The sequence below is a fragment of the Oryzias latipes genome, chromosome 9 (assembly GCF_002234675.1).
Source record: "Oryzias latipes chromosome 9, ASM223467v1".
Lineage (NCBI taxonomy): Eukaryota > Metazoa > Chordata > Actinopteri > Beloniformes > Adrianichthyidae > Oryzias > Oryzias latipes.
Window position 1 is genome coordinate 5,818,015 of NC_019867.2, and position 27,747 is coordinate 5,845,761.

Sequence of the window (27,747 nt, forward strand, 5' to 3'; positions counted from 1 at the left end):
AAGATGCTTCATAGTGGAAGGCTTGAAACGTTGAAATGACAGACACATCGTGTTTGCAGGCTTTCCTCAGAGGCCATAAGAGGCCACAGCAGCTCCTGTCTTTTTGTTTTTTTTTCTCTGCAAACGTAATATAAGTGAGATTTCCAGGAACAGGGTTCATCTCCCTCCCTGCTCAACAGCTTTAGCATTTAGTGTATCTTTAAAAGACTATCCCCCTGAATTGCTTTTCAAAGTTTGGGACAATAAACAAAAGAGCAGACAAATGTGCGTCTGATCCTTCCCCACAGGCTGCTGCTCTAGCTGGAAGCTTGCACAATTCTCAAAAAACAAAAACACAATTACAATAACAGCTATGACAAATCAAATACAGGAAATTTAGATGCATGAGTAGAGATTGGATTTCACAGTCTACCGATTGCCAAAAAGAAAAATAAAGCGATCGTGCAAAGGCCTTTCTGCTTTATTCACTTTAGCACGGAACTGAAGTTTTTCACAAAAAACAAAAATTATTTTAGGCATCAAGCTTTTCTTTTTAGCTGAATAATTTGTATTTTACTTGTCTGACGTAACAATGTGTCAACCTATGCAGCACCACATAGGTTGACCATAGATTACACCCTAAAATGGGTGTTTTAACTTCTTCCTTTTTAATTATTTTTGTGTTATGTCTTTTTTTTATGTACTTTTGTATTTTCTTTTGTGCTTTTTGACGGTTAAAAATTAAATAATTTGCAGTATTTATAGTAATAATCTTTTTAAAAGGGCAAAATGGTTTGGCTCACAAGAAATGTATCAGTTTGCAGTAATTTAAGTTTCAGACTTTTTCTTGTTGGAAATCCCAGAAAATGTAAAATATTATGAACTGGGATTTGATTTATCAAGATTTAAACCAAACCTAAAAAAGTTTGCATTTAAACAGAAAATCAGATTTCTGCTGTGTTGTTTTTATACCTTAACCTGCAGACTAAATATCAAATCTGAAACCCGTTCTTTATGCATAACATGCCAAATGGGCTGAAGCAAAGCTGCGGTTTTTGTTTCTGGACTCTGTTTTTGTATCTGCTTAATATAGTGTATCACGTTATCAGGTTGAACTGTGGAAATTCACCTCATTCATGTCATATGTCTCTGATTTTGCTTGGCCTGGTTGTGAGTGTATTAGCCTTTTTCTTTAGCTACACTATCATTAAGCAGATGTTTTACAAAGAAAAGCATCTCACACTGCATTACTTAAGCTTAAATCCATATGTGGTCTATGAGGGAATCAAACGCACAACTCACAAACAACCAAACTGACCTATGGGAGCCATGTGTGCCTGTGCTTGTGTTCCCTGGGGCTCGAACTGTGTGTGCTGGGTCAGAGGAGGCAGAGGCTTTAATAAAGAAACAGGCCTGGTACATGGATGCCAATCTGGCTGCCTTGGGGACATGCAACCTGATGGAGTCCAGATGAGAGCCACTAGACTGGACTTTTCACTCAGGAAAAACAGCCACATGACATTTTGCTGCCTAAACCTGCCACTTGATTTTATGGGATTTGAGTGACAACCAGCTAGATTTAATTATTTTTCTTCCTAATTTGTACTTGTCCAAGATTTTAGCTTTACAGTTTCCTCATGTATCAAGAAAAGAACCTGCAAGCTCTTGCATGGCTCAGACCGGAGGCTTCCTTTTTCTCTTGGTCATCAAACATGAATATTTGATGTGTTCTTGGCTGTTGCATCGGCCGCCGGTGTCTGGTAACCCAAAAGATGAGGTTGCTTTTTCCTGCTTTACAATGATCAATAGATGTTAGTCAGGTAATCTTCCCCATTCCTAGCAGGCACTTACATCATCAGCTGAGGGTCAAATTCAGTCGGGAAGAGGAATTTACTTACAGGTCAACCTCCGGATCAACTGTCTCGCAACTTAAGGTGTTCTTGCAGTGCGATTGGTAGACCAACTTTATTCTACACAAGTAATTACACACAATAATGATGCAATAAAAGTCTTTACTTATGCCTTGTATTTCATTTGATAGATTGACAAAATGTTGCAATTCAAATGAACTGTCAGTTTTTTCCCCCTGTTTTGAAAATATGTAATCAATGTATCTATTTGGTCCATAAATAGGCCAAATATATAATAAAAAATAACAATCTTGAAGCTTGACAAAAGATTGCTGTTCTACCATAAAAATCTGTTATATTTACCCCTTCACATTGTAGGTCACTAATTTCCAGAGTACCACTTAATCCAGGGATGCTGCAGACATTTAGCACTACCTTTAAAAAAAAAAAAAGGACGATTAAAAAATATAAAAATATAGATAATTGGGAATAAATCCATGCAAGGGGTTGAATGAGTCACCAATTGAACAAATTTCTAAAAATGATGAGAATTTAACAGAAAAAATAATGTATAAGGCCAACAAGTGTTGGAAAAACATAAAAATGCTCACAAATGGATGTTTCTGAAAATTCCTAGATGTATTTTTTGAAACATAAAAAAAGTTCTTATTATGAACAAAAAATACAATGTTTTTGTGATATGCTCCAGGAAAGAGCTTAAAATTTAGTCAAGTAATTATCTGACAATTAAAGATGAACAGTTGTGGGTTTAGATTAAACTTTTAATTTTACGACCATTCTTAAATTTTTATTGAACGACCAGCTTCAAAGTTTTCATGCTGCTTAGATCTGTTAAAGCAAACCACACTGGTTTTATAGTCATGTTTCTCTTTATTTCTGTACCAAAACTTTCTGTTTTATTTTTGACTAACTGGCATTTATGAAGTGATGTGCACAGTTTTAAAATCACTAATATTTTATTGTCCAAATACCCAGGTCCTGTCTCCACAATGCATGCACCTAATACATAATGATACAAAAGCATGAGGCATCTTGTTAGGCAGCACCACTTTGTCACAATAACACACACGTACATCTTACATTCAGCCGCTCACACAGTCAGCCTTTAGGACATGATGTGCCACATTCAGCAGGTATTGAGTTTCTCCTTCCATTACTGCTGACTAACTCCTAGTCTGTGGTTTGAATGACAGCAGCAGGGTGCTCGGAGCAGGGTAACGTCCCATCGTGTCATGTTATTGAGCGGAGCTCTGGAAATCTGGGACAGTTAAACCCAATCCCTGAAACACAGCCGTCAGAGTGGCACATGCAGCGGCGTGTGGCAATCTCAGGCCGCTACAAACTTGTCGACTCAGTGGGTACAAATAAGAAAATCTTGATTTTGTTAACAAAGCGGGGTAAGAAATATCTCTTTTTACAAATACGGCCAAACCATATGTTGATGGGGTTTTTAAATGTGTCCCTTTGGTCTTTGTTATGTCTACATCTTTACATTAAATGATCGTCATCTCATTGGCTGTCAATTGGGACGATTTAAAGATCATCCTCCATTAAAAAAAGCATTGAATGGTTTCAATCTTTCTTTGCATAACAACGTATTTAATATTTATATGGACAAACTGCAAAAAAGGCCAATGTTACCAATCAGAACAAAGAAAATGCAGAACAAAACTTTATTGACTTGTTTGTAAAACCTTGCATTTTTAATCCCCTAACATCCCCTGATGGAGACAGACAAAGCCCAAATCTGGAAAGACAAAAACTCAGCCAACAACAATAGGCTTGTTTTGTGTCCTAATTTGTACCCCTCTCTGCCCCCCCCCCCCCCACCCCCCATGCCTGTGACCCTGAGAATCATCTCACCAAAACATTTCAATGATTGGACGTTCAAAGGGATCTGGAGGAGTGAAGGGAGAACAAATGCATTTTGCAGGAATGCTTTCTAATTTGGGGCTTACCTAACAAACCCTGACGGCTGGGATTCACAAACTAGGGGGCATAATTGTTATTAAGATCATTTTTTGTTACTTTGCAGGTCGTTTGGTCACGTGTGAGCTGCCTTTTACTTAAAATCCAGCAACTGTGAGTGCTTCAGGTTATAAACCCAACATTTGTGAGACTGAGTTCCTGATGTGTTTCCTAACTCTTCATGCTTTTTTGGCTTTTGTGTCTGCAACAGAAGACTATTTTTCATTTGTTTGACCTTTGGAGAGTAAAAAATTGTCACAGTGGCAAACAGAAATACTAGTCTTATGGGCAACAACATGTTTGTGAGGAAAAACAACTTTTTGCAGAGTAACTTCTTCACTAGACGTGCAATTTAGGAGCAGTTTATGATCATTTTGCACAAAGGGAGGGCTCTGGAATATTTCTGAGTGCAAAAAGATCTTCCCATGTGAACAATTTGGGAATCACTGCCTCCTATTAACAGCAGTGGGCTACCGTACTTGGAAAAAAGGGGAAAAAAATCTTTTTTTTTCATCATGGTTTGCCTTAACTTCAAGTTTGTTTTTTCTTCCAACTAAGTTTTATTAATATTAATGTTGCTAGATATTGATGTACAAAACTGGTTTTTAAAATGCACACACCAGGAATGTGGGTGAGTAAATCAAATTAATCTCATTGAAAAAAAAACATTGTCATCTCAAAAGTAGTCGAAGAGGGATGACCTGCAACACCTCTCTACAAAATTTCAATTCTTATAGGTTTGACTGCATTATGATGCAAATGACATTTCCACAGCAAAAATAACAAAACCAGGTACTGAAGACAATGTAAACACACAGTGCCAGCTTCAAGAACAAAACAGAAAAAGAAAATAATGAAAAAAATCACTGTTTTAGCCAAGAAAGAAAACAAATGTATATAGTAATTCAGATGTTACACAATTTTTCAACAACTCCATGACTGTAACAGCGCTATCTTTGGTCCACAATAAACTTAAAATTTGGGAGGATGAGCATTTTTGAGACCCACTGAAGAACTGGAATGACTTGGTAAAGGTTTTGAGAGTGGAACTAGAGTGAAGTGGTAGCCCTAAGATCCATTACATACTGGCACAATTTCAGTTAAGTCTAACAAAATTGCAAAATTTAGACACTCACTCCTACGATCAATTTAACGTCACTAACTAGCTGAACATTTTGCTTTTCAGACTACAAACAACAAATGAGCAGGAGCAAGAAAAACTGCAGATGTAGCACCAGGTTAAAACCAAAAACACTGTTAAGGAGAGTTTACAGCGGGAATCACTGAGTTAAAAATGTTTAAGTCTTACTATTGTTTCTCTGTATCACTGTTTATGTCTTTGACTCCTGTTTTGCTTTGTTTAAAAAAAAAAGACATTACAAAAAGAAAATGTTTCAAAAAAAATCAAACAGAACAAAGTGTCACAGTCCATCTCAGTTTAGTCCGCACGGGTTAACTGAAGAAGTCGATGCCACTTTGGTTTTCTTGTGAACAGATGGCTTTGCATCGACATGAACTCACAGTAGGTCGTGTAATGAGTACAAGCCAAGTCGTGGCTACGGTCTGCAGGTCACACAACACTGTCTTTGGACAGACCTGAGAGTGCAGCGGCCCAAAAGCTTCAGCTTTTCACAGAAGCGAGAAGAAATGGCGTTCTTCCTGCAAGCTAGACAAGCATGAAAAGAAACAGATGTTTAAGTCAAGTGCTGTAACATTCTACCATGACAAGATATGTGCTCAGGGCTGCAGCTATCTGACCCAAGTTCCTCAGGGTCTGCTAGTCATAAAAAATACTTCTGGAAACATTTTCAAGTAAAAACTGACATGCATATGTATCAATTCTGTCTTTTCTTGGTCTCAGTTCAGCTTCAACTCTCATCCTGTATATACAATGTAACTCTACTTTTTAGACCTTAACTTGCTGGGATTTCAAAAACAGAAAAAGTTTGAAACAAAACACATGCAGACATACAAATACAGCCAAAACATTAGATCTTCATAGAAAAAACATTAAAATAGGTTGTTACACACGGACCTGAGCTGCATTCCTGCATGCTGCACATTCTGAGTGTTACTGGTTTTAAAATCTTCTCACAGCGGCTGTTTGGCACGACAGCCGATTCCCGCCCCGTCACACACTTGACCGACCGCCGTTGCTGGCCACCACCACAGCTCACTGAGCACTGCAAGAGATAGAAATAGCTCAGTTAAGTGTGTAAGATAATGAAAATAAAAATAAAGTTTCGAGTCCTCTTCGATGATGTGGACAGACCTCCTCCCAGTCCCCACTCTTCCAGTGGGCGCATGGCTCTAAGCTGCAGGGCTCTGTGCTGTTTGGCCTCTGAGTGGTGCTGCAGTGATGTGGCTCAGCGCAGAACACCCGCCGCTCACGGACGCCTTCGCCACAAATCCCAGTGCACTGAGGGGCAAAACATGGAGTCAAAGGGGTAGCTAGAAGGAAACACAAACTCTGTCTTTTTTCTTCAAAGTTGACATTAAATTAGGGTCCAAGAAGACACTTCTCATCTGTTTAAAAAATACTTTTTTAAATAACCTTTTTAGAATATCTTGTGCTTGTAATTGATGTTTTACTTAATAACAAATATTGTGTCGAAAAATTATTAGAACTACATTTGGAAAATGAAAATCCTGTTACCAATATCAGAAAAATCACATAGGTTGAGTGGATTTTCTTTATTTCTCCATCCACTAAAACCCCACTTCAAGGCACATGTCATCTTTTAAAAAAAAACATTTTATCTCAATTGATCAGTTTCTCTTGCTTGTTAAATAACTTTGTACCAGAATGTAAGAATTGATTGAACGATATATACAAATAAAAACAAATACACGACAAAGCAGCACATCAGACTGAACAGAGGAGGCAAACACTGAGATTCAGTAACTGGCAACATTTTTAGTAGCACTAAATTAGGGTCACATTAAGAGAATTTTTGACACAATTGAAGTTGAAATGTCCCTACCGGTCCCCAGGGTGATACATCCCAGTTCATGCAGGGGTTGTGAGGACACACCAAGGTGCTGAGAGGCCTGCTGGACACAGCCTGGCAGTGAAACGGTCTAAGTGGACGTTTACTTTGAGCGTCCACACACTGGACGTCCCGGAATCTCCTTTTAACCAACGCACAATCATCTGGACACTGAGGGGAGAATGGTATTACACTGAATGACTTGCACATAAATGAAAACTTGAGCTATGTTCACACCGCCCTCTGCAACACGTCTTCAAGCAACTACTTCCAATGAAAAGTCAATGTAATCTTGCATAAATGCGCGTTTTGGGATTCTGAGTTCAAAACTCTCATATTCGTAAGTTGCTAGACGAGTTTTTAGTCTGTGTTTGGGCTCTACGAACAAAACGCGTGTTGAAAATGAAACCAGTTGAGCTTCCACCAATCAGGGAGTATGATTTGATAGTGAGGCATAGATGGTGTCCTTTTCTATCCATGGAAGTGTCATTTGTTTGAAAATTGAACATGATTGATCAAATTAATAATTGTAGTTTGTGCCCGGACAGAATTCTATGACACCAAGTCTTTCACATATTGGAATAGAGCTGTGAAAGAAAAAGCCTGGGTAAAGATCTGTGAGATTTGCACCACTTGGACATTTTGCACCAAGCCTCTTCCAACATGCACTATCACTGTGTAGCGCCAGTCCAGTGTGAACACAAAGCATGTTCAACAACTTTCGTTCAGCGCGTTCTTGAACATGCATCACTTCCCCGTTGTGTACGTAGCATGAGACGACTTACTTTGCTCCAGCTGCCAGCTTGCCATGTGGCGCATGGCTGCAGGTGACATGTCCGTGCAGGTTCAGGTCTCTTCATTTTGGCACAATCTTCCTCATTCTGTGAACTGCACGTCACTGCTCTCCACACAGCTCCAATCCCACAGGTTGTTGAACACTGAGGAAAGAAAGGCCTTTTCTCTTTAAAACTCAGTTCAATTGACGTATATTTGGTTTGAAAATACAAACAAGTTTTATAGAAAACGTTGAGTGTGAACTTTTTTAGCTTTAGTGTTGGATGTTTTGACTCAAAGAATCAGGGAGGGAGCATGGAACCATATCAATAGCCTTTTTACACTTCCTTGATAAAAACTTACAAGTTTTGCATTATTGTTGGATTGAGCTAATTATGTAACAAAATATCTTTACTCACCTCACTCCAGTTTCCAACAATCCAGAAGACGTCCATGCTGGCCGTCTCTCTGGCCGTCTCTCTGGCCTTCAGCTTGTTTTGGTGACTGACCAAGCTGCTTTGGGGAGTTTTTTGTTTCTGGTTTTGATTCTTTGATCCACCACTTTTGAACTTGGAAGACGTCTCAGTAGGACGTGAGCTGGAACTGTTGTCCTCAAGTGTTGCAGCTGACTTTCTCATTGTAATTGTTGGTGTGGGGTGAGGGGATGGTGCCGTGGTGAATGATTTTCTTGGTGTGACAGAAGGAGCTCTTTTCGTCTGGGTGTCGGTTTTAGGTGAGCCAGCCCTGTTCCTGTAACTGGGAGTGATGAGTGGATTCCTGCGTGTCCAGCCTTGGCTGATATTTGGAGTGATGGAGAGGTTGGATATGTGTTCAGTTGTCTGAGTACTGGTGAAAGGAACAGGGTTGGTAGTTGTGGCTGGTGCTCTGATTCTATGCATTGTTACTGGGCTTTTTTGCGGTTTTGAAGGAGTTACTTGAAGAAAACTTTTGGGTGATGTAGCTGTGGTAAAAACTTCCATGTCACTAATCTTGTCTTCTGCTGCTGTTGTCATATCTTCAACAACATAATCATATCCTGCAGTGTACATGAGCATGGTGGGCGTACTTCCCTCTTCTAAATTTTCATCTTCTATAAGAGTTACTTGTTTCTGTTTTTCTGTTTTAGTGCTGTTTTTTGGATTCTCAATTTTTCTCATCCCAAAACTAAAATCAAAGCCATCTGCATCGATGATTTCAGGGGTTGTGTGTTCAAAGTCTGGAAGTGATGTGGTTTTAAGTATGAAATTTGTTGTAGCTTCTTTTTTTGTCGATGTAGGTGCAGCTGTGGTTCCTGGATGCTGGGAAGGAGGAGTTCTTGGAGGGGAGATACGACGGGACATAGATAGAAACCCTGGTTTTCTGTAAAGACTTGAGTTTGGACAGTTCTGCAAGGCACATAGGGATCTGGATCTGGGTTTGGCGGCGAGGTTGCATGCCTTCCTGGGCGTCAGGGCACATGTTACATTGCGTGAACGAACACCTCCTCCGCATGTTGCAGAGCACTAGAAGACAAAAAACAGAAAAAAGTCACCTTATTCAGTAGAGGGTCAGTTAGATAGAATGATAACATCCTGAGAATAGGACTTACTTCTCCCCAGCTGCTAACAGCCCAATCCTTCCCACATGGTACATCCCTGTTACACGGCACTACAGGTTTTGGTTTCAGAAGATGCTTGCATTCCACAGGATGGAGCACTCTTTCTTCCCAGGAAACGGTGCGAACACAGAGAACGGTTCGCTTCCTCACACCCTCAGACCCACAGGTAGCTGTACACTGTTGCCAGCTGCCAACCCACCACCTGAAACAGATTTGGCAGAAAGTAGACAACAAAACACATGACAGTTGATATTTTTCCTGAAAATGTAGTGCCATTAAAAGTAGATATATACTACTCACACCCTACCTCAGATTTTTATGAGTTGTTAAATCCTAAATCTTGTGGATCTTTAAATAGACGGAATTTTCTGGATTATTTTGCTCTTTTTGCACAGTCTTGTGCTGCAGGTCAGTTACACCGAAAATGTCAAACCACGAATCACATGTAGAACATTTTTACAGGTTAGAGCCACTATTAAAAGGATTTTTTAAAAATATTCTTCCAGGAACCAGATGCTTAGATGTCAGAACATTATTTTGCGTATCAATGCCAAATCCATGGATGTTGATCTCAATAATTGTAAGGAAATTTGATTCTTTCACTGAATACATTAATGTTGGATCTTCAGTCAACTATTCAATCAGAACGTATTTACATACCAGGAGTACAGGCTCACTAAAATGCTTCACAAAACAACAGTAAAAATCATAAGAAACACAATTTTACAACGTTATACAAATAAAATCTATAAATTCAAGGTTAGTTTGATACAATTCGTCCTTTTTTTTTTAAAACTGATTCACCCATCCATCCATCTTCAGAACCTGCTAAATCTCTTGTGGGATAGTGGGGTTGCGGGAGCCTGTCCAGCTGTTATTGGGTGAGGGTGGGGTAAAACCTGGACAGGTTGCTGGTAGGTTGCAGGTTCCACACTATCACAATTTAACTGGTGTTCCAAGTAATAACCAGTGGATGCACGAGGAGAAGAACGTGCAAACTAGACAAAAAAAGGTCCTAGGCAGGATTTGAACCAGGGCCTTTTCACTGTCAGATGAGGACTAACCGTCACACCAACGAGCAACCTGAAACTCATTCACCAACTGAGGAATAATTTGGCTCAAAGTTTGTAATCGCCCTAAGTTTGTAATCAAAACAGGTCAACAACGGTGAAACATGTAGAAATGTCAATAAAACAATACACTTTTCAATAAACCTTGAGCCTTTGAACAGCAGTAAATGTAAAATTATAACGAGATGGACGAGACATGGGAGTGCACACACCTAGCAGGGCATTCCATGTTCTTGCATTGGCGGAGTTTGTCATCTGGACGGCTGTCGGAGTCACACAGAGACTCGTCCACAACGCCCATGTCCGCCTGAAAACAGCGAACAGGCTGGTGTTGTTCTCCTAAGATCAGCCAGGAATCCATAAAAAAACATATTAGGATGAACCACATGGAGATGTGCAGTAGTAGGAGAGACAGGTAAACGTATTTGGATCAAATTAAGCCACACCTGAACCACAGGTGGTGCTGCAGGCTGTCCAGGCTCCATGTCTCCAAAAGTAAATCGGTTCAGTGACCTCATTCTCAGAGTCTTTTGTCTTCTTGATGATGTACTCGTACTGTATTCCTGGATTCTTTTCTTGAATCAACAGCTAGAAAAACCACAGAAGAGACAGCTATGAGATTTAGAACCAAAATAGGAGTGAGGATGACCTTTTTTTAATCCAGACCTATGAATGTGGGCCCAACCTGTAACATGACTGGATGCTTGGTGGGTCCAGGAGCAGTGAGGTTCTCCACATTCCCATTGCGTTCATAATAGAACGTCGTCCCGCCCACTTCATACTCGCCATTCCACTGGATTATGAAGTTGCCGTTCAGGAAGTACTCCTCTGACTCCACGCTCTTTAGGGCCAGGAAGTTTCCCACCTCCGACGCTTCCTTTACCGAAATATACCGTGCCCCCTCAGGTATCACCCCCACGTCCACGTAGCCTAAGAGAGTTGGGGGGGGGGGTCAGAGTCACACACAGTAAGGCAATGGATGGCCCACCATGGCTGCTGCCACATTCACATCCAGACTGCCAGACAACCTTCCTCTGATGTTTAATAGAGGGTGGGCTGAGTCTGCGGGGGTGGCGGGCGTTTGTGTGTGTGTGACTGAACGCGTGCTTGTTTTCAGCGTGGGGGGGCATTGCTCTGTCTCTGGTTTTTATTGTGCGGGGATGAGGAAGGAGCAAACAGGGGGGGACAGCAATGAGTGGGTCTCTGGAGTTTAACGATGTTTGTGGGAAGGTGTGTGTTTTTGTGTTTGTGAAAGGAGGGGGAGGCTGCAAATCTTTTGAAGTCACAGACATCTGGGCCGCTTATCTGGAAAAGGATGCAGTGCAAGGCAAAAGCACACACAGAAGAGGAGAAACAGGAGATAGACGGGGAGGAGGGGAGCCTACAGTTTCAAACCCTCTTTCACTGTCAATCTGTCTTTATGGCTTCTCTGTTTTTCCAAATGTGCAAAATCTGCCAAAGAAACCAGTCTGTAGACACATGCTTACATTTCCTACAGGACAAACAGCTGTGCACTGTGGACAAGGTGGCTGCCATGACAACCAACAAACAAAAAGCACAACATTTTTTCACACTCTGTTGTTGGGCACTTCAAAGCTCATTATGGGTTTGTTTTTGTTTTTAATAATGATTTTCGTCTTTGGATACGTTTACATGGGTTATTCATGCAGTACTTACCAAATTCTTCTCCTTGATCGAACGACTTTGAGACGGTCTGACAGCTTGTTCCATCGCCTAAACAGACGCCGCATCGATCCTCCACAGCGTTTGATTCAATGCCATAGTCACAACCTACGTCCTGCAGAACAAACACACGTAAAAACACAAAGGTGATAAAGCCCTGCACAGCGAACGCTTCATACAAGTGGTCTTAACCCACTAATTTAAAACATTAACTGTATAACAGACGTGGACTGGGAGAATGTAACATCACCCATAGAACATGGCTTACATGCGGCTTCAATCAAATTAAGTCAAATCAGTCACCATTTTTTCATGATACAGACGCCACCATGTTGGAGCCAGAAATCATCATTATGCAGTAGTTGGTCAGAGTGGGTCTGAGTAAACTTTTCTACGACAAGTACTCTGGCCAATCAGAAGTGAGCTTGGAGGAAGCTACCACTTGAAAGCTGACTAAATAAACATAATTGAGGCATTTAATTGGTTGATTATGATAGAAAAAAGGTAGCAAAGTAAGATTAGTTATTCTGAAAAGTAGAATTACATAGTAATAGCTGTTCATTTTTCTATAGAAGTCTATGAGAGTTTGGCTTCTTGGAACCAGCGGGTACATCTTTTTTGAAATGCAAGGGGGAAGGGGTTACTCAGTCCAGTTCTCATATACAGTCAATGTTGGAAAAGTTACAATGAAAAACACCACCCTGCTCTACTAGACCCCCCCACCTTCAGTCTATCAGTCTCTTACCAAGCCACACTACCTTGCACACTCCGTTGACACAGATGTTTCTGGATTTGTTGTTCATGAAGCATGGCGTTCCATCAGTCACAATGTCCAGCATCCTCTCAGAGAAAAACTCACCGACAGGTTGACAGTGCAGTTCGCAGGGATTTGCTGTGGAGGATTGCGAAGGAGGAAGATTCACTTGAGAGTGGTGGTTCAGTCTTAAACCACGTTCAAACACCACTAAATCATAACCTATTCATCAATTTTGTTAACCCGCTATATCCCTTGTCAGGGTCACGGGGTCTCCAGAACCTGTCTCTGCTCCTGTTGGGTGAATCGGAGCAGGGCCACACAATCACTCCCTCACACATTTACACATGCACACCTAAGGACACTTAGAGTGATCTATGAAGTGTAGTCTTAGACTGCGGGAGGAAGCCGGAGTGCCCGGAGAAAACCCATATATGCTTAGGGGGAACATGCAAACTTCACACAGAGGTCTCAGCTGGGATTCGAACTAAGGCCAAACTATTATCCCTCCAGTGCTCCGCTTAGCATGATCACGGATGTGGCAGCATCCATTCATTTTCTGAACCAACCTCAGTCCCAATAATGCTCATTGAGTTGATGGAGCCAACCCAGCTTCAACAACTGCAGTCAGGGTACACCTTGAACAGGACCCCAGTCCGTTGCAAGGCCACACAGAGACACACAACAAGTTCACACCTAAGGGACAATTTGAAGTCACCAATCACCCTATAGAGCATTTTTTTTTAATTGTGGAAGGTAGCTAGAAGGGTGAAAGATGCACAAGGAGAACATCCAAACTCCACCTTCAAACCAAGGGCTTCTTGCTGTGAGGCAAGAGTGCTAACCACTACACCGCTGGGTTGTTGTGTTGACCAGCCCCTGTCACTCAAGCATGTCAAGGCTACAGCAGGTGGTCTGCAACAACAATTAGTTCCAACGAATGATGTGTTTTTTGTTCAGTTAAAGAAAATTGTCTGATGATGCAACAATAGCTGGGAGAGACTATAACAACTGCTTAATTAAACAAACAAAAACAAAAAAAAAAACACAACTCAAAGCTTGACCGTTTTAAAAGCAAATGCTGCCCTCTACTGGGAAAAGCCTCTCAACTGTCCATATTTATTTTATGATTGAAAAAAAATAATACTGCATCTGTTTGTGGTGTATTCTGTGACTTACTAGGGCTAAAAACAGGAATCCAGTGGTAGAGCTCGTTGTGGTACGGCACAGTGTCAAACTCACTACACAGCATCTCTCTAAAGGTTGGTTTGTCTCTCTGACAAGGTTTTGTGTTACAGGTCCGATAGCGCTTCCTCTCCCCTGTGCAGTATCTGCCCCCGAACTCTGGCCTATGAGAAATACAGCGACAGACCACCTTCATAAAAAGAAACATCAAGAAAACTGAAAAATGTGTTTTTTAGTGATTCAAACGCTTTGTGAGGAGTCAGATCTTACTTAGGGTTATTACATTCCCTCTCTGCAGACTGAACTCCTGTACCACAGGTCCGAGAGCAGTAAGACCAGGTACTCCACTGTCCCCATCCACCATTCACCGTTTCAGGCAGCTTACCCACAATTACACACTCCCCAGAGATGCACCACTAAATAAAAGAAAATAACAGCAAAATGCTTTGATTTTTTTTTTTAATTTTTGTTTTAAATCATGCTCACATTTGTACTTCTAATGACCAATGTGACAAAGCATCTGCTCACCTTCTCTGGTCCACAGCGGGTACCATCGATGGGAGAATCCAGTTTGGAGCGACAAGAGCCATTTACAGAACACCAAAGAATCTGGCACACATTCTGAAACAGACACATCAGTCAAAAACAACGAGAATGGGCGGGGTTTTGTCTTTGACTTGGTCATGACACACACATCAACCTCCGGACAGAAAGTAGCGTTTGGACCATACTGGAGCTGGCACTGGTGGTGGGTGGTGTAGCGGATGCCAAGACGAGCCAGTGGCGTGGCAATGTCCCTCTTAGAGGGACGGTCATCGAGGCAAAAGCCCCAACCCCGGCTGAGACGGAGAAAAGGAGAAGAAAAACCAAATGACAATTTTAAAGAAAGATGTGAGAGTCACAAAACTGCAGAGTGGGCTACAGAGGAACACTGCGGACAACAGAGATGTTTGTCAGATAAATATGAAGCATGCGTTTGTATTCCCACATTTACTCTTCATGCTGCAGAACTGCAGGTGAAAGCTGTATTACCCAGAGAAAAACACACAAGCACAGTAAAATTATACAAATTACAAAGAGAAACGTTTTAATTTCATATCACTCAGACGTTCTACTTCTTACTGCTCTGTTTGTTATTCCAAATTCCAGGTGCACTGTTCAGGGCCCACCCGTAGGAAAATCTTGTTTTTAGTGTTTTTTACATGTTCTTGTGGCTTTTTTCTGATGATGGAGAACCCATTTTGAAAAAATTAGAAACACAATTGCATCTTGTAGTATTTCTTCATTCAAATTGTCTTGAATCAGGAGCAGACTGTTTGAAAAAGAGCTTATTTGTGGTGTAGAAAATCTGCAGGGCACGAACTCCCCAAAAATTGGAGGAGAGGAATGAGGGTGGGGTTCCTCCACACCAACAAGCACATTTCTAATGAACTACTGCTGCTTTGCAGAAACTATAGATGTCCTAGAAAACTACACAGGTTTTTTTTTGTATTTTGGCCAAAAACAACATAATCATGATTAAAAGACCCCTGGGAATGCTCTTAAATAGGATCAAAAGACTTACAGTACTTTCAGTTCCTGGAACAAGCAGTCTACACCTGTAATTTCATTCAATCCCAGGAAAGTGGAAGGAGTTGCAATACACGCAGCAACAGAGAATAAAAAAGAAACAGAATGTGCTCTATTTTTAAGCTCAAAGGCTTTTTGTGTGTGTGTGTGTGTGTGTGTGGATGTGTGTGTGTGTGTGTGTGTGTGTGTGTGGAAAGTGGGGGGCACACATGTTTTTTTGCTGCTGCAGAGATGCAGACCGGCCTGACCACCTGCTGCTCCCCATTCACTATTTACACAAAAGGGTCTGTTCAACCACGACGCTCTCAGATCATTCAGCAGTTCACGTTTTTTTTTAGCTAGGCTATAATTATGCTATAGGCCTCCTTTGATTTTATTGTAACACTTTCTGTCTCGGTTTTCAGTTGACCCCCTCCATCTACTGTTTCCCGGAGTCATTTGGCCTGATTTAACCTTGAACACCAAGGCTGTTCTCTTCAGTAAGCTTAAATCCCTGTTATATGGACTGGCTTCTATGCCAAACTCCCAGAGTTTTAGTTCTTGCTGAAAACACAAAAATATGAAGGTCATACGCAAGCTTTCTGCGTGTAAAACTGCAACAAGAAAATGTTTAATCAGCTAAGTTGCTTTTTAGTTCTTAAGATATGAATGTATTTGTAAACACACTTTGCTTATTTCAACCAACATGCAAGACAGTGATTAAGTTTTGTAATGTTTAAATATTGGAAATGTTTTGAGTTTTTGTATTTTAGGAACACTACAATGTATTATGGGAGCTAAATCTAAATGAAGAATAAATGCATGTTTAGTGAGGAAGATAAAAAACAAAATGATGCCCTAATAATTTGAAAAGTTCACTCAAGGATTTTTTTCCAGTCACTCAACACTACAAATGTTAAATAGTTCTGAAAGGATTGTTGCCTTTTTCCTTTAAATTTCTAAATCTACCCTTGTGGACAAAGTTTTGTTATTTTGAAGGGAAATAAAAAAAAATGCCCATGCAAATTATCAGCCATTTAATGCCTTTTCTTTTCTTTTTTGCGTCAGAAATAGACCAAGTCTAGTCAGTCAAACTCTAAAAATAAAGCAAGAGGTCAAGTATGTCATGCATGCTTGATGCCATTCATTTTCTGTGTGGCGCTCCCTCCTGCACAGGCATGTAGGATTCAAAACTATGTGAGGAAGTGAATGTGTGCAGCTGTTCGTCTTTGTGAGGTGTTGTGATTGAGTGCCAAATGTGTGAGTGCATCCTGCCTCACACTCGGGGATAGTTCCAAAGTCTCCAATCAAACACCTCCTTGAACAAACTTTTAATGTAAATAACTGAGAGATTATTTAGAGCATTGTGTTTTAGGATCAGACGTGAGATCACATGACTTCATTCATTTGCATATCCCTAAAAACCACACCCTTTTTAAACAGACTTTGATCTAGTTTTCTGCTGTGAATGAGTGGATTCTCCACCATGCCATCACAATTAAATAGCTGTTTTGTGTGCTTCCTCTGTTAAATTGTTAATGTGAACTGGTCCTTAAATCACATTTCTGGTTAAACAAAGGTTTACAAGTAATTGTTGTTATTATTAATATTATTATTGTATGTATTTTAAGATTAAATGTTTTTTTTTTAATTCGACTTAAATACATATATTTTATGCCACAACAAGAAGGCATTATTTGTCAAAAAAATGAAAGTGCGGTAAACTGAAAAATTTTGATTTTGCTGCAAATCTTCTTCACTGCAAAAAAGGGAATATATGGGTAATATTGTAGATTAAAGTCAACCCCTTGCAAAAATTTCCACAAACACTTTTTCTTTCCATATTATTTTGTGTTTCTTCTTCATTTTTTTAAAGGATTTTTTGGATTGGACTTTAAAAACAACTAAAAAAGTAAAACGTACCTGAACTTCTGCTCAGTGCTGCTCTTAAGAAAACACACTGTCATGAGTCCTTATATTCTTTTGTTTTTGTTCTTAGTTTTCCCGCCACTAAATACATTTGTATTATTTGTGTTATTTTCAACAACATCTGCATGTGATCAACACTATATCTGCTTGATTTGAGCATAAAAAAAATCATGTAATAACAACATAATAATTTAATAAAATAATTATGATAAAATAATAATGACACCATTATTAGTTGAAGTGTTTGTCATGAACTAGTTCACAGTATAGGAAATTTGAAAACTTGAACATGATTCAAAAGTGAATTTTGACAGCTAAAACAGTAAATGTGAATTAGGTCTTACTCGAGGAAGCGTGTGATGTAATCCTTGGAGCAGGAAGACCAAGTGAGAGGCGAGCTGTCGTACATCAGCTGTCTGGACATGATGAACGGGTGCCTCCCTTGAAGCTCACAGTCATTCCCTTGGCCGTCATGTTGGATTCCAAAGCTGCATTTAAGCACAAGTGAAGCATTTGTTTGAATTTCAGTCCAAAAAAAAGGCAATAGAAAAAATGACTCCCTGTATAATAAGATGGTTATAATAAGATAACTTCCTTCTGTCTTCTGTCTGACTCCTATTGTTTATGGCTTCTTATTTTGAAATAACTTGAATCGATAATTAGGCTGCCAGGAAAAAAGGAAGATGTAAAAAAATAACAAATGCATTTAAACACCAATTGGTGGCATGAATTGGCTGGATACTCAAATAATCTGATTGTCACTGAAAATTGAAATGTTTACCTGATAGTAATCATTTCACATTATTATAGTTCATAATGTATCCATTTCTACAGCTTAAAGCATTGAGTAATGGGTTTTCAGTAAGAAAGCTAAAAGAAACCGTCAAACCTCCTCATCTTATCTTTGATTTTGTCCTCCTAAATAACTGCACTCCTCACTCTAATTATGGCCTAAAAAGGACAAGAAGCAGATTTTTCTTTACTTGTACCTCCTTTATTACCTTTAAATGTAAGAGGTGCACACCACAAATCTATCAAGGACAAAGTGAGAAGGATGCACTTCACGGGAGGTACATTTAGAGAAGCTTCAGTCATTTCCTGTCTGTAAAAATTGAGATAAAGGCTAAAAAAAAGCATCCTTAGACAAAGAAAAAAATCTAAGACCAAATTGAGAACCTTTATACCTCCCAAAAGACCAAAACAATATATAGGGCTGCCAAACATAGACACCTTTTCAACTATGGCTTCAACTACAAGACGTATCGTATTTCCGAAACTACAGAACCAAGCTTGTCCAGAACACAAAAACTTGATTCAGAAGCACAGGTTTGTTAAGGCCAACGGGTAATATGACTCTGGATCCTCACAGTGACTGCCCACAAGCAGAACTAAGCATGCACAAGCATTCATAAACATATATTGAGTAAAAATTAAATGTGAATCCCACTTGGCTCCGTTTTCATCACATTGATATTTTTACTGCGCTGTAATTGGCTAGCCTGGGACCACACTGACAAATTTCATTTCACCTTGTGGTGTAACAACAATAAAAGATCCTTGAAATCCTTAGAATTAGATTTCTGCACCACAGCAAAATGTAACTTATTACAGTAATACCTTTCTTTTTAATGCATTACTTCCACCATAGGATATGAAAAGGATTTTCACACAATCAAGTCACTGATGATTTGTTAAAAGGATGTTTACAACAAATTGTGTTGATCAAATGGATGCACAAAGACAAACCTGTGGCCCATTTCATGAGCGACGGTGAAGGCGACAGGTAGGCCTGAATCCTCGTTGATGTTACAGCTGCGGTGTGGCTGACACATTCCAGACAGGTGAGACAGACCCAGTGTTTCACAGGGCTGGTTCATTCCTGCACAGATGTCTTTCCTTTGACAGAAAACATTTTCAAGTCATGAGCCACAAACTATTTTCACAGCCCCTTCATTTGTTAAAACACCTTGTGGGACATTTTATAACTCACTCCAAAGAGCTGGAATATTTAGTTCGTTGAACCTGTTGGCAAAAGATGATTCACTTGCCTGGTGATGAGAATTCCCAGATCATGGTGAGCTGGATGTGCATCATTTTGTGGATTTAAGTGTTTCTGCCAGGCGCAGAAACTGGCCAGAGTGGTATCTGCATTGTGAACGATCTTTAACCCTTTCTGCAACAAGCAGAAAAGATCAAAATAATGCTCAACATCAATGACTTTCTTTAGCTTAGACAAAAAAAGTAAATGCTTTAACCTGAAAACAACAAGTCTCTTTTCAACTGTCTTAAGCTCTTTCAGAGGTTGCTGTGTAACCGGAGATGAAGAGAAGGATGTAAAACAGGACAGTCTAGTTTCCTTCTTGACACATGGTCTACGAATCATCATCATCGTCATTTATTTATTCATAAAGCACCTTCCTATACCACCCAAGGACACCCCCAATTGAGTACCATTGTGGTTTAACCCCCCAATCCAACCCCTTAACACTGAGTGTCAAGCAGGGAGGAATTGGGTTCTTTGGTAGGACTGGGCCTGGATTTGAACTCACAACCTTCCAGTCTCAGGGTGGACACTCTACCACAAGGCCGCTGAGCTGGTCAATTTATGTATTTTATTTGAATATTTGATCAAACTGCAGATCGATCCTCTCTGTTACATCTCAATTTAATTTTATCTAAGATGTTTTATGCCTGTATGTTTCACCACTCTGTATTTGATGTAAATTACCAAATCACAGTCTGCAACAGGATTAATAAATGTTTTTTAGTGCATTTTTTCAGGAGAAATGTTACCTCTTGTCCTTGTAGGAGAATGAGACGCACTAAAATGACGTGAATGGCGTTCCCGATACTGGCATCATGAAAGATGCCAGCCACCTGCCAACGTAAAAACAATTTTTTTTGTTCTAAAGATCAGAACCCTTGTCTTGTACTGATGGCCAACATGAATGCAGAGCTCTCACCATGTTCATGATGGTGAAGATGTAAGATTCCACATGTTCACTGCCATGGTATTCGATGAGTTTGGAGTCGGCCACCACCATAGTCTCCACCCAACGCTCTCGACTGACAGATCTGTGGCTACGGGGCTGAGCCCCTGCCCTCTGCTGCTCCCTCTCCCACTCCTCCCTCTCCCTCTCCGCCTGGATGGAGTCGCTTGGAGCGTCTGAAGCGTCGGCAGTGAAAGAAATTACATGCAAATGTAGACTCTTTTTCAGCTGCAGGGCCCGCATGCACCCACACAGACATACACACCTTGAACTCCACACGGGCTTCGAGTCGGTTCAGGCTCTGAGTCACGTTTTTGTCTGTGAATTCCTGAAGAGGCTTTGGGGTAGATAATATGAGGCTGTGGAAGTCCTGCGGCGTCATCGGGTGATTTCTGAACTCGTTCAATAAAGAAGTGTCCCTCTGGGAGAGAAAAAAATCCTGTCTAAAAAAAGAAAAACAAGAAAAGTAAAGATCATGCAGACACTGAAATAACAGAGTCAACAAAAACATCACAAAGCCAAGATTCACCCACTCCTACATTTGGATAGAGAAGCTATCTGACCCCTTTGACGACCTTCTGAAGGGACCATAATCTGTTATTAGTTTGCAGGTTTGAATCCCTTGTCTTGCCTTGGGCACATTCCCCCTCTGCAGCAGCAGTGTAACTCTTTCCGAAGCATGCCATGGATGTTCTCACTGGTGGAGGCTGTTCACAGACCAAGGCTTAAGTGTGCAGATACTCACAAATTATTCTTAGCTGGTTTTCTTGCATACAAATAAAATAACTATTAAACACACCAGGTGCCCATCTCTAAGTTTCCAAGCAAAAAATACTTAATTATTGAGGTGATTGCATTCATTCAGGAAAAGCTTTGCATTATGTTTAGCACAAACATGCCCAGACAGTTCCTGGATGAACTTTTTCTTTTTCAGTTAAAACAATGTAGCCTTCCTCTTTGTTAGCTTTCTGTTACCATACCTTTTGGTGACGGGTCGATTTTGACCTATATCTTAAATCTGCTGTAGAATATAAAAAAACCATTATATATACTTTTTTTCATGTTTTGATAATCTCATTAGGCCTCCTTATCCATGAAAATTACTAGTTTCAATGTTTTTGGTCTGATTTGCAAGGCTAAATAAACAACGACCAATTCATTTTTTTGAGATAAAGGTTTTTAACAAATTTATTTTTGGTACTTCTATGCTTTTAAACTAAAATTGATCAGTGCTGACCCTAACACAAGAAGAACAAAAATATAACTGGAAAAAAGGATCTTTTTTTTTAAAGAGCAGATTAATGGAAACAAAAATGAAATAAAATATCTTATGAAGAAACGTTGCATGTACCTTCAAAATTTTAAGACATGGCTGCTTGTCTTTTTTTTTTTTCCTGGTGTGTTTGAGGAGCTCCATGCAGATGTGGAAAAATGCAGCTGTGCAAATTGGCTGGTTTCACTTCCAGGGTTTCACCCTGCTGTTTATATACTGTTCAGCTTTCTGGGTCATGCTGACAAGTTTAACATGTGCCTCCAAAAGCAGAGGAAAGAAAGTAACTGCCCATTCATTCAGCAGCCCACGTACATATCTGTCGCTTTCCACTGCGGTTTTCACGTAGTTAAAAAAAAAATGAAAAAAATAAAGACACTGCACCTGCTTCAAGTAATAAAATATATATATATATATATGGAGAATATTTGTAGAATACAACTGCTTTAAAAAGCATTTGCCACAACTCAATGCAGGATTGTCAGAAATTTAACAAAAAAGGATGTTTCCTCCATTTATGGTGTATAGTGTCTACTCCAAAGCAATATGAAGAAAGAGGGCGGACTCCATAGATGGCCTTTAGCCAAAGCTCCTAGATCTGTGGTGGACTCATCTCCAAAGCATGCAGGATGATACGTCTGTGTTGGGCCGAAAAGTTTCCCAGAGGCCCTGAGCGGAGACCACTCATGAGAATTGGCTGTAACTCCCCCAAACAGTCTATGTGAATGCCGCGAGGAAGGTATGTTTTCTTTTTGGGATCACATCACTGGCAGAGAGAATGTGTGAAAACATTGTAAGGTCAAAGGATTTTGTTTGCTGATCCCGGCGATCATACCTTCCCAACATCTCTCGTATCTACTGATGAGTGTTAAATTTTCCCAGCAGGAGGGCCAGGAGGTGAACAGGCAAGAATTCTGCTACAGCGGAGAAATACAGCTCTGCATGTTGTATAATGTGCATAACTGCAGTGCTTTTAAGCAACGCAGCATGAAAAATGTTGCTTTTTCAGTGTTATGGTGTTACTTGTGATCCTGAAATTATTGTGCATGAATCCTCTTCGATGTCTCTTAACAAGTTGAAAAATAAGTGTTGAAAGAATGTTGAAAGACTTTCCTTTCACTTCCTCTTCTCCCTCTTCCACCTCTCCATTCATGCCTGACCATCCCAACCTGGGAACAGGATTTTAGGGTGTGAGGAGGCTGAACTTCAGAAGGTTACCATAACACAGGTCTCTAACATGAGGAACTGATTTGCTTCTCAAAGATTAAAATAAAGTCACTTTTGTTAAATAGTCTAATGGTTAGTGGGACAAAAGGATGGGCAGGACTCATGTTTACTGCTGCAATCTGATTAATCACAGCAATTTTCGATACAAAATAACTTTTTTTTCTTTTTTTGCTCTGCTGATTCCAAAGTTTGAAAGATAATTACGCTTGAAAGCTAATTTCTTCCTTTGAGGTCAAAGTTATCACTACCTATTTTCATTAGCACAGCACATGTTTTTTCTGCAAAATACTTTTATAATTGGTCTAAACTTGCAGACTCCAGTAAGAAGGTTTGAATTTTTCCAACTTGATAGAAGCACATTTTTGTCTCAGTTGCTCAGATCAGTGAGGTGAAAACCAAACATACAATTTTGTAAATGTAAAAGTTGTTTTAGATATCTATTAATTTTACTTTTCTGCCATAAAAAGGATGCCACCCTAAGATGGTGTGGCAGTAACAACGTTTTGGCATTGCAGCATATGAAAATCACCTGTTCTCCAAATGGCAGCTACGGAATTTAGACCTTCCTTCCTGCATGCAACATTAATCACATAGAACACACATTTCTAATACTTTAACTGGTGTTACTGTAACTGGCTGTGCTATGCCAGTTCTGTCCAGACAAGCATGTGTGAATGTTCAGATTGCTGCCCAGAAAATTCAAAGCTAGCTTGTGTTCTTGCCTGAAGCCTGCATTTTTATGACACTGCTATTTTTCATATTTACAAGTTTTTTTCTCTCTCATTTGGATCTTATTTGCCTTTTTTTTAAAAACTTTGCTTCAAACCACATGAAATGTCTGTTAAAAGCATAAAAATGAACTTTTCTTGTCACCTCTTGTTTGCCCTAAACTTGATAGAAAGTTTATTCTGAAATTTGATTGTGAGGAATTGCACAATGTACCATGATAAGATCATGTAATGACACAGAAAAAGCTGTAATGGACTGGCGACTCGTCCAGGGTGTTTTCCTAACAGTGGCTAGATAGGCTCCAGCAGCCCTGTAACAATTTTGCTTATTTGCATTAATAGGCATCAAGGAGTTAGGCAGGTTTGGCAGATGGATGGATGGATGGATGGATGGATGGATGGATGGATGGATGGATGGATGGATGGATGGATGGATGGATGGATGGATGGATGGATGGATGGATGGATGGATGGATGGATGGATGGATGGATGAATGGTTTAAAGGATGGATGGATGGATGGATGGATGGATGGATGGATGGATGGATGGATGGATGGATCTGAAATTGCTCACCATTTTTGAGTAACAACTTGTTACAGGTCAAAGTGGGACAGAGGGAGCAGTAATGCATGAGGAAAGTTTAGTGCCTCAGCTGTCAAAAGGTTTTTGCTGCGATTCTTAGTTCATAGATAGATGAAGTTGTTCAAATAGCGCGTTTTAGCTGTAAAGATATCAGGAAGCAGTTTATTTATTTTTTTATGTACAAAAAACAGTTGTTTGAGTGACGCTTGAATTGCCACTAAGCTCCTCCATAGATTGGTGAGTGTTATAGCTGGCCAGGAGTCTGCTGAAAAAACAGTCCATGTGTTTTATCTGTAGCTAAAAGCATTAGCATAGTTCTGTGTGTCATAAATGTACAGTGTTCTCTTGCTATATCGCGGTTTGTGCATCCTGATTGGCTTTAGACTATTGTCAATCAACCTCCTCTGTTCCATATCTCCCCTGAACAAAATGAGTCCAACTTGCCAAATCTATAAATCTTTGATTGCGAGCAGACATCTGTTTTCCTTCTATAATCCTGGACCTTTTTTTTCTATGACGATTTGATCTTTGAGAGTTTAAACAAGAGAGAAAACTGTAAAAATGTTCACGTCTAAGTGTGTGTAGTGAGTAAACAGCCTTAAAACATCTATAATTTTTGTGTACTTTTATGTATTTAGCAGATTTCATGACTTAGTTTTAAAAAGGTGCTCATGTGATAAACTAGGAAACACTGCGTACTTCAGTTCAGTGCTATTTTGTGTATATTTTAGACAGAAAATGTGTAGACTGAGTACATTAACAATTCTGTATAACAAAAGTTTAGTGAAAAATCTGTCTGTATTTTCTAAGCTATTGTTAGAAAAGATTTACAGCAAGCAGTTACATTTTATTTTATAACTTTAATGTTGGTCAATATGTCAAATGTAAATCTATTCACTGAACTCAAAGTGAAGTTATTTCAAGTGAAGTTTATCTTACCTTTGACCCAGGTTGTAGCTTAAATCTGAATCTGATTATCCCTTGTGCTATCCTATGACCCCACCCTTACATTGACGTGTTCTCCCTACCATGACAAAGGTGAATAAAGGGGAAGAGGGTCTCATGTAATCCATGGACACCAGTGAGGATCACAAATCATTGAAGAAATGACCCAACTCCCAATGTTAAAGTGCCTAGGATAGCACAAGGGTCACAAAGCAAAAACAATGAAAGGGTATTCTTTGTAAGCAGGAGGCGGGGCATCACTAAGAATAGCTTTAAACATGTAAGGAGAGAAGCTAGAGGAACCATGGGTTGCTTTGTATACTGTCTGATTCTTTCCATCTGCGTTATTGCCAGAGAAGATCAAGATTAGACATAAAAAGCCTGATGATGTCTTTTATGTGTCATGTTTGTTTAGACACAAATAGCCCTAACTTATGATGATTCATCTTGTAAGCAGTCCTCCCATCCAGGTTTCCCGAGGGTGACTGACCTCCTGCAGCTGGCAGGATTTCACATCCCACATCTGTTTGACTGAGCCTCTGTGTTTAGCGGTTTCTTTGTGCTTTTAGTTGCTATAAACCGTCTTCAACAGAACAAAGCACTGCAATACATTGTGGCTGCCATGTAGTTTGACTTTGCAAAGACAAACTGGGACGTTCAAGAAACTTGGAATAGATACTCCAAAGTTTGGGTAGTTTTATCCTTTGAGGATTGCAGGAAAGCATGTAAATTGGGTCAGACGTACATTGCACTCCCTGTCATTGCAGTCCTCTTGTTACAAGTCTCACGGAACAAATTAAGATTTTTCAAGAAAAACCACTGCAAGTCAAAGAGGGCTAACAAAGAGACAGCAGGCAAGACCCTGCAGGAGAGGAATTTCTGCTGACACACATTAAAACACAGTACAAACACTGGATTGTTGAGACTACAGCTAAAACGCCTAATCATGTCAGAGGCAGGACATACGTTTTTTCCAATTATCATAAAATTTGACACAAAACTAACGTTGTTAAAAATGACAAAAAAAACAAAACAAATGTCCATGCTTGCCTCGTCTTTTTATGATTAAAATTCTTTGCTTTTTTGGCTGCTCAGAAATATCTCTGCTGTCCAAATGACTTCTGTCTTTTATAGCCAAGCTTTTGAAATGATCAAAAAGTCTGAATCAACATTCAAAGCGTGGCCATATTCCTTCACTTATCATCTGTCAAATCTCATTTTTCCACACAACCAAACCATGCCAAAAGCCATTACTGACGCACGAGACATGAAACAAATCATTTCATTTCTGCTAAGATGTTCTGCAAGTGTGACTATGAGGTGAATGAATGAGGGAAAGTGAAGAGGGAAACATCTGAAGGACGGGGAAGGCGTGAGAGCAGTCAGCAGTCCCTCTACAAACAGTGCCAGGAAGCCTTTGAACAAGTGGACTAACAGGCAAGGCACTGTCAGGCGGACCGGTTTGATGACTGCAGGAGCCACATACCCACTTCCCTGCAGTGATGCCCCCCACTGCTGTGTGGTGAAATCTTTCCAGACAGACGTTCTTTCAAGGATTCAGACCAAATTCAGGTCACTTCTTTCCACACATCTTACCAGTCCTTTGCAGGTGCTGATGGCAGCAGTCCCTCTAACACCAGAGGCTTCCACAGTCCCAATGAGGTGGCAGGAATTCCCCTGGAAGAAGCGATGCTCAGTGGTATTGTCCTTCCTTTTTTCCAAAACATAGTCGTTGGAAATCAGATGCTCGTTTGCAGTCAGATTGAACTTCAAGTTTCGACCCTTGTAGCTAAGCTGATAGTAGACCTGCCTCTGCGGAGGCTGGCCTTGCAGGTCACGTCTGTGTCTTCCCATATTAAAATGATGAGACACCTCATTGGAAATAAATTCTCCATCAGCACTGGTTTTCACAGGATGGACAACTGACAGGTCTGGACCTGCAAAACAGGGTTGAGTTTAAGAAACTTCTTACTGCAGCAGATCATTGCAAACTTCACAAACTCAGTTCCCATGCATCACACTGACCTTGGTCTGCAAGGAGGGAAAGGAGTGTGTCAGGAAGCTCTTTGTGGCCGCCTGCCAGGATGAAAACAAAGTGAAGCAGAGAAAGAATCGAGCACCCCCAAGAACATGGCATGTTTCACAGAAACAAACTCAAAGTCCTGCAGAAGAGTCCCCGGCATTGGCGATCCAGAGACGTTAGAGAGGACCCCTTCTGCTCTGCGTCATGGTCGAGCTCACGATCGCGGAGGAGGACTGGCAGCCAGATCATGGCTGGAAGAGGGAGAGAAGGGGGGAAAGCTCTGAGGTCGGAGGGGAGGAGTGTTCTTTGGACCAGTGTCTCCTTTCCAGACGGCAGCGTGGGGGAGCACAGCCTCAGCGCTGCACACACAGCAGCTGCCTGCGTTTGGCTGAACCACTCAGATGTGTCAGAACTTGTCTTCTGAAGCAGCGACGCGTCAGCAATGCCACTTAGCAAATAACAGGAGCATTGAGCATGTGCAGAAAAACTACAGATGGTGCAAAAAGAGAACTTTTAGAATAATATTTATTAAAAATCCCTATTATCATAATCTAATAATGGATGGGGTTGCTCCACGCCAGTGGTATCACCCACAACTCAGAGGCGATTTTTTAATGAACTACTCCCACTATG

At 40.3% G+C, this 27,747-nt stretch overlaps 1 protein-coding gene across 2 annotated transcripts; it reads right to left on the reverse strand.

The window, feature by feature from the left end:
• Positions 1–1,060: 1,060 nt before the first annotated feature.
• Positions 1,061–27,411, reverse strand: LOC101174509 (A disintegrin and metalloproteinase with thrombospondin motifs 12). 2 transcript variants are annotated; one of them, XM_020705737.2, is made up of 25 exons: positions 27,117–27,411; positions 26,688–27,028; positions 20,604–20,781; positions 20,312–20,514; positions 20,142–20,225; positions 19,397–19,521; positions 19,095–19,244; positions 17,693–17,836; positions 14,566–14,710; positions 14,400–14,492; positions 14,142–14,287; positions 13,866–14,035; positions 12,691–12,824; positions 11,927–12,047; positions 10,935–11,179; positions 10,696–10,837; positions 10,462–10,588; positions 9,171–9,381; positions 8,002–9,084; positions 7,594–7,746; positions 6,803–6,979; positions 6,091–6,237; positions 5,854–6,001; positions 5,393–5,484; positions 1,061–5,334 (listed from the first exon to the last, which is right to left on the reverse strand). In XM_020705737.2, the coding sequence occupies exons 1-25, from the start codon at positions 27,226–27,228 to the stop codon at positions 5,257–5,259; spliced, it is 4,749 nt and encodes a 1,582-aa protein (XP_020561396.1). In that variant the 5' UTR covers positions 27,229–27,411; the 3' UTR covers positions 1,061–5,256. The 2 variants fall into 2 exon arrangements, with proteins under 2 accessions (XP_020561396.1, XP_020561395.1); XM_020705736.2 differs by having other exon boundaries at positions 1,061–5,484; positions 5,914–6,001.
• Between the last annotated feature and the right edge of the window lie 336 nt (positions 27,412–27,747).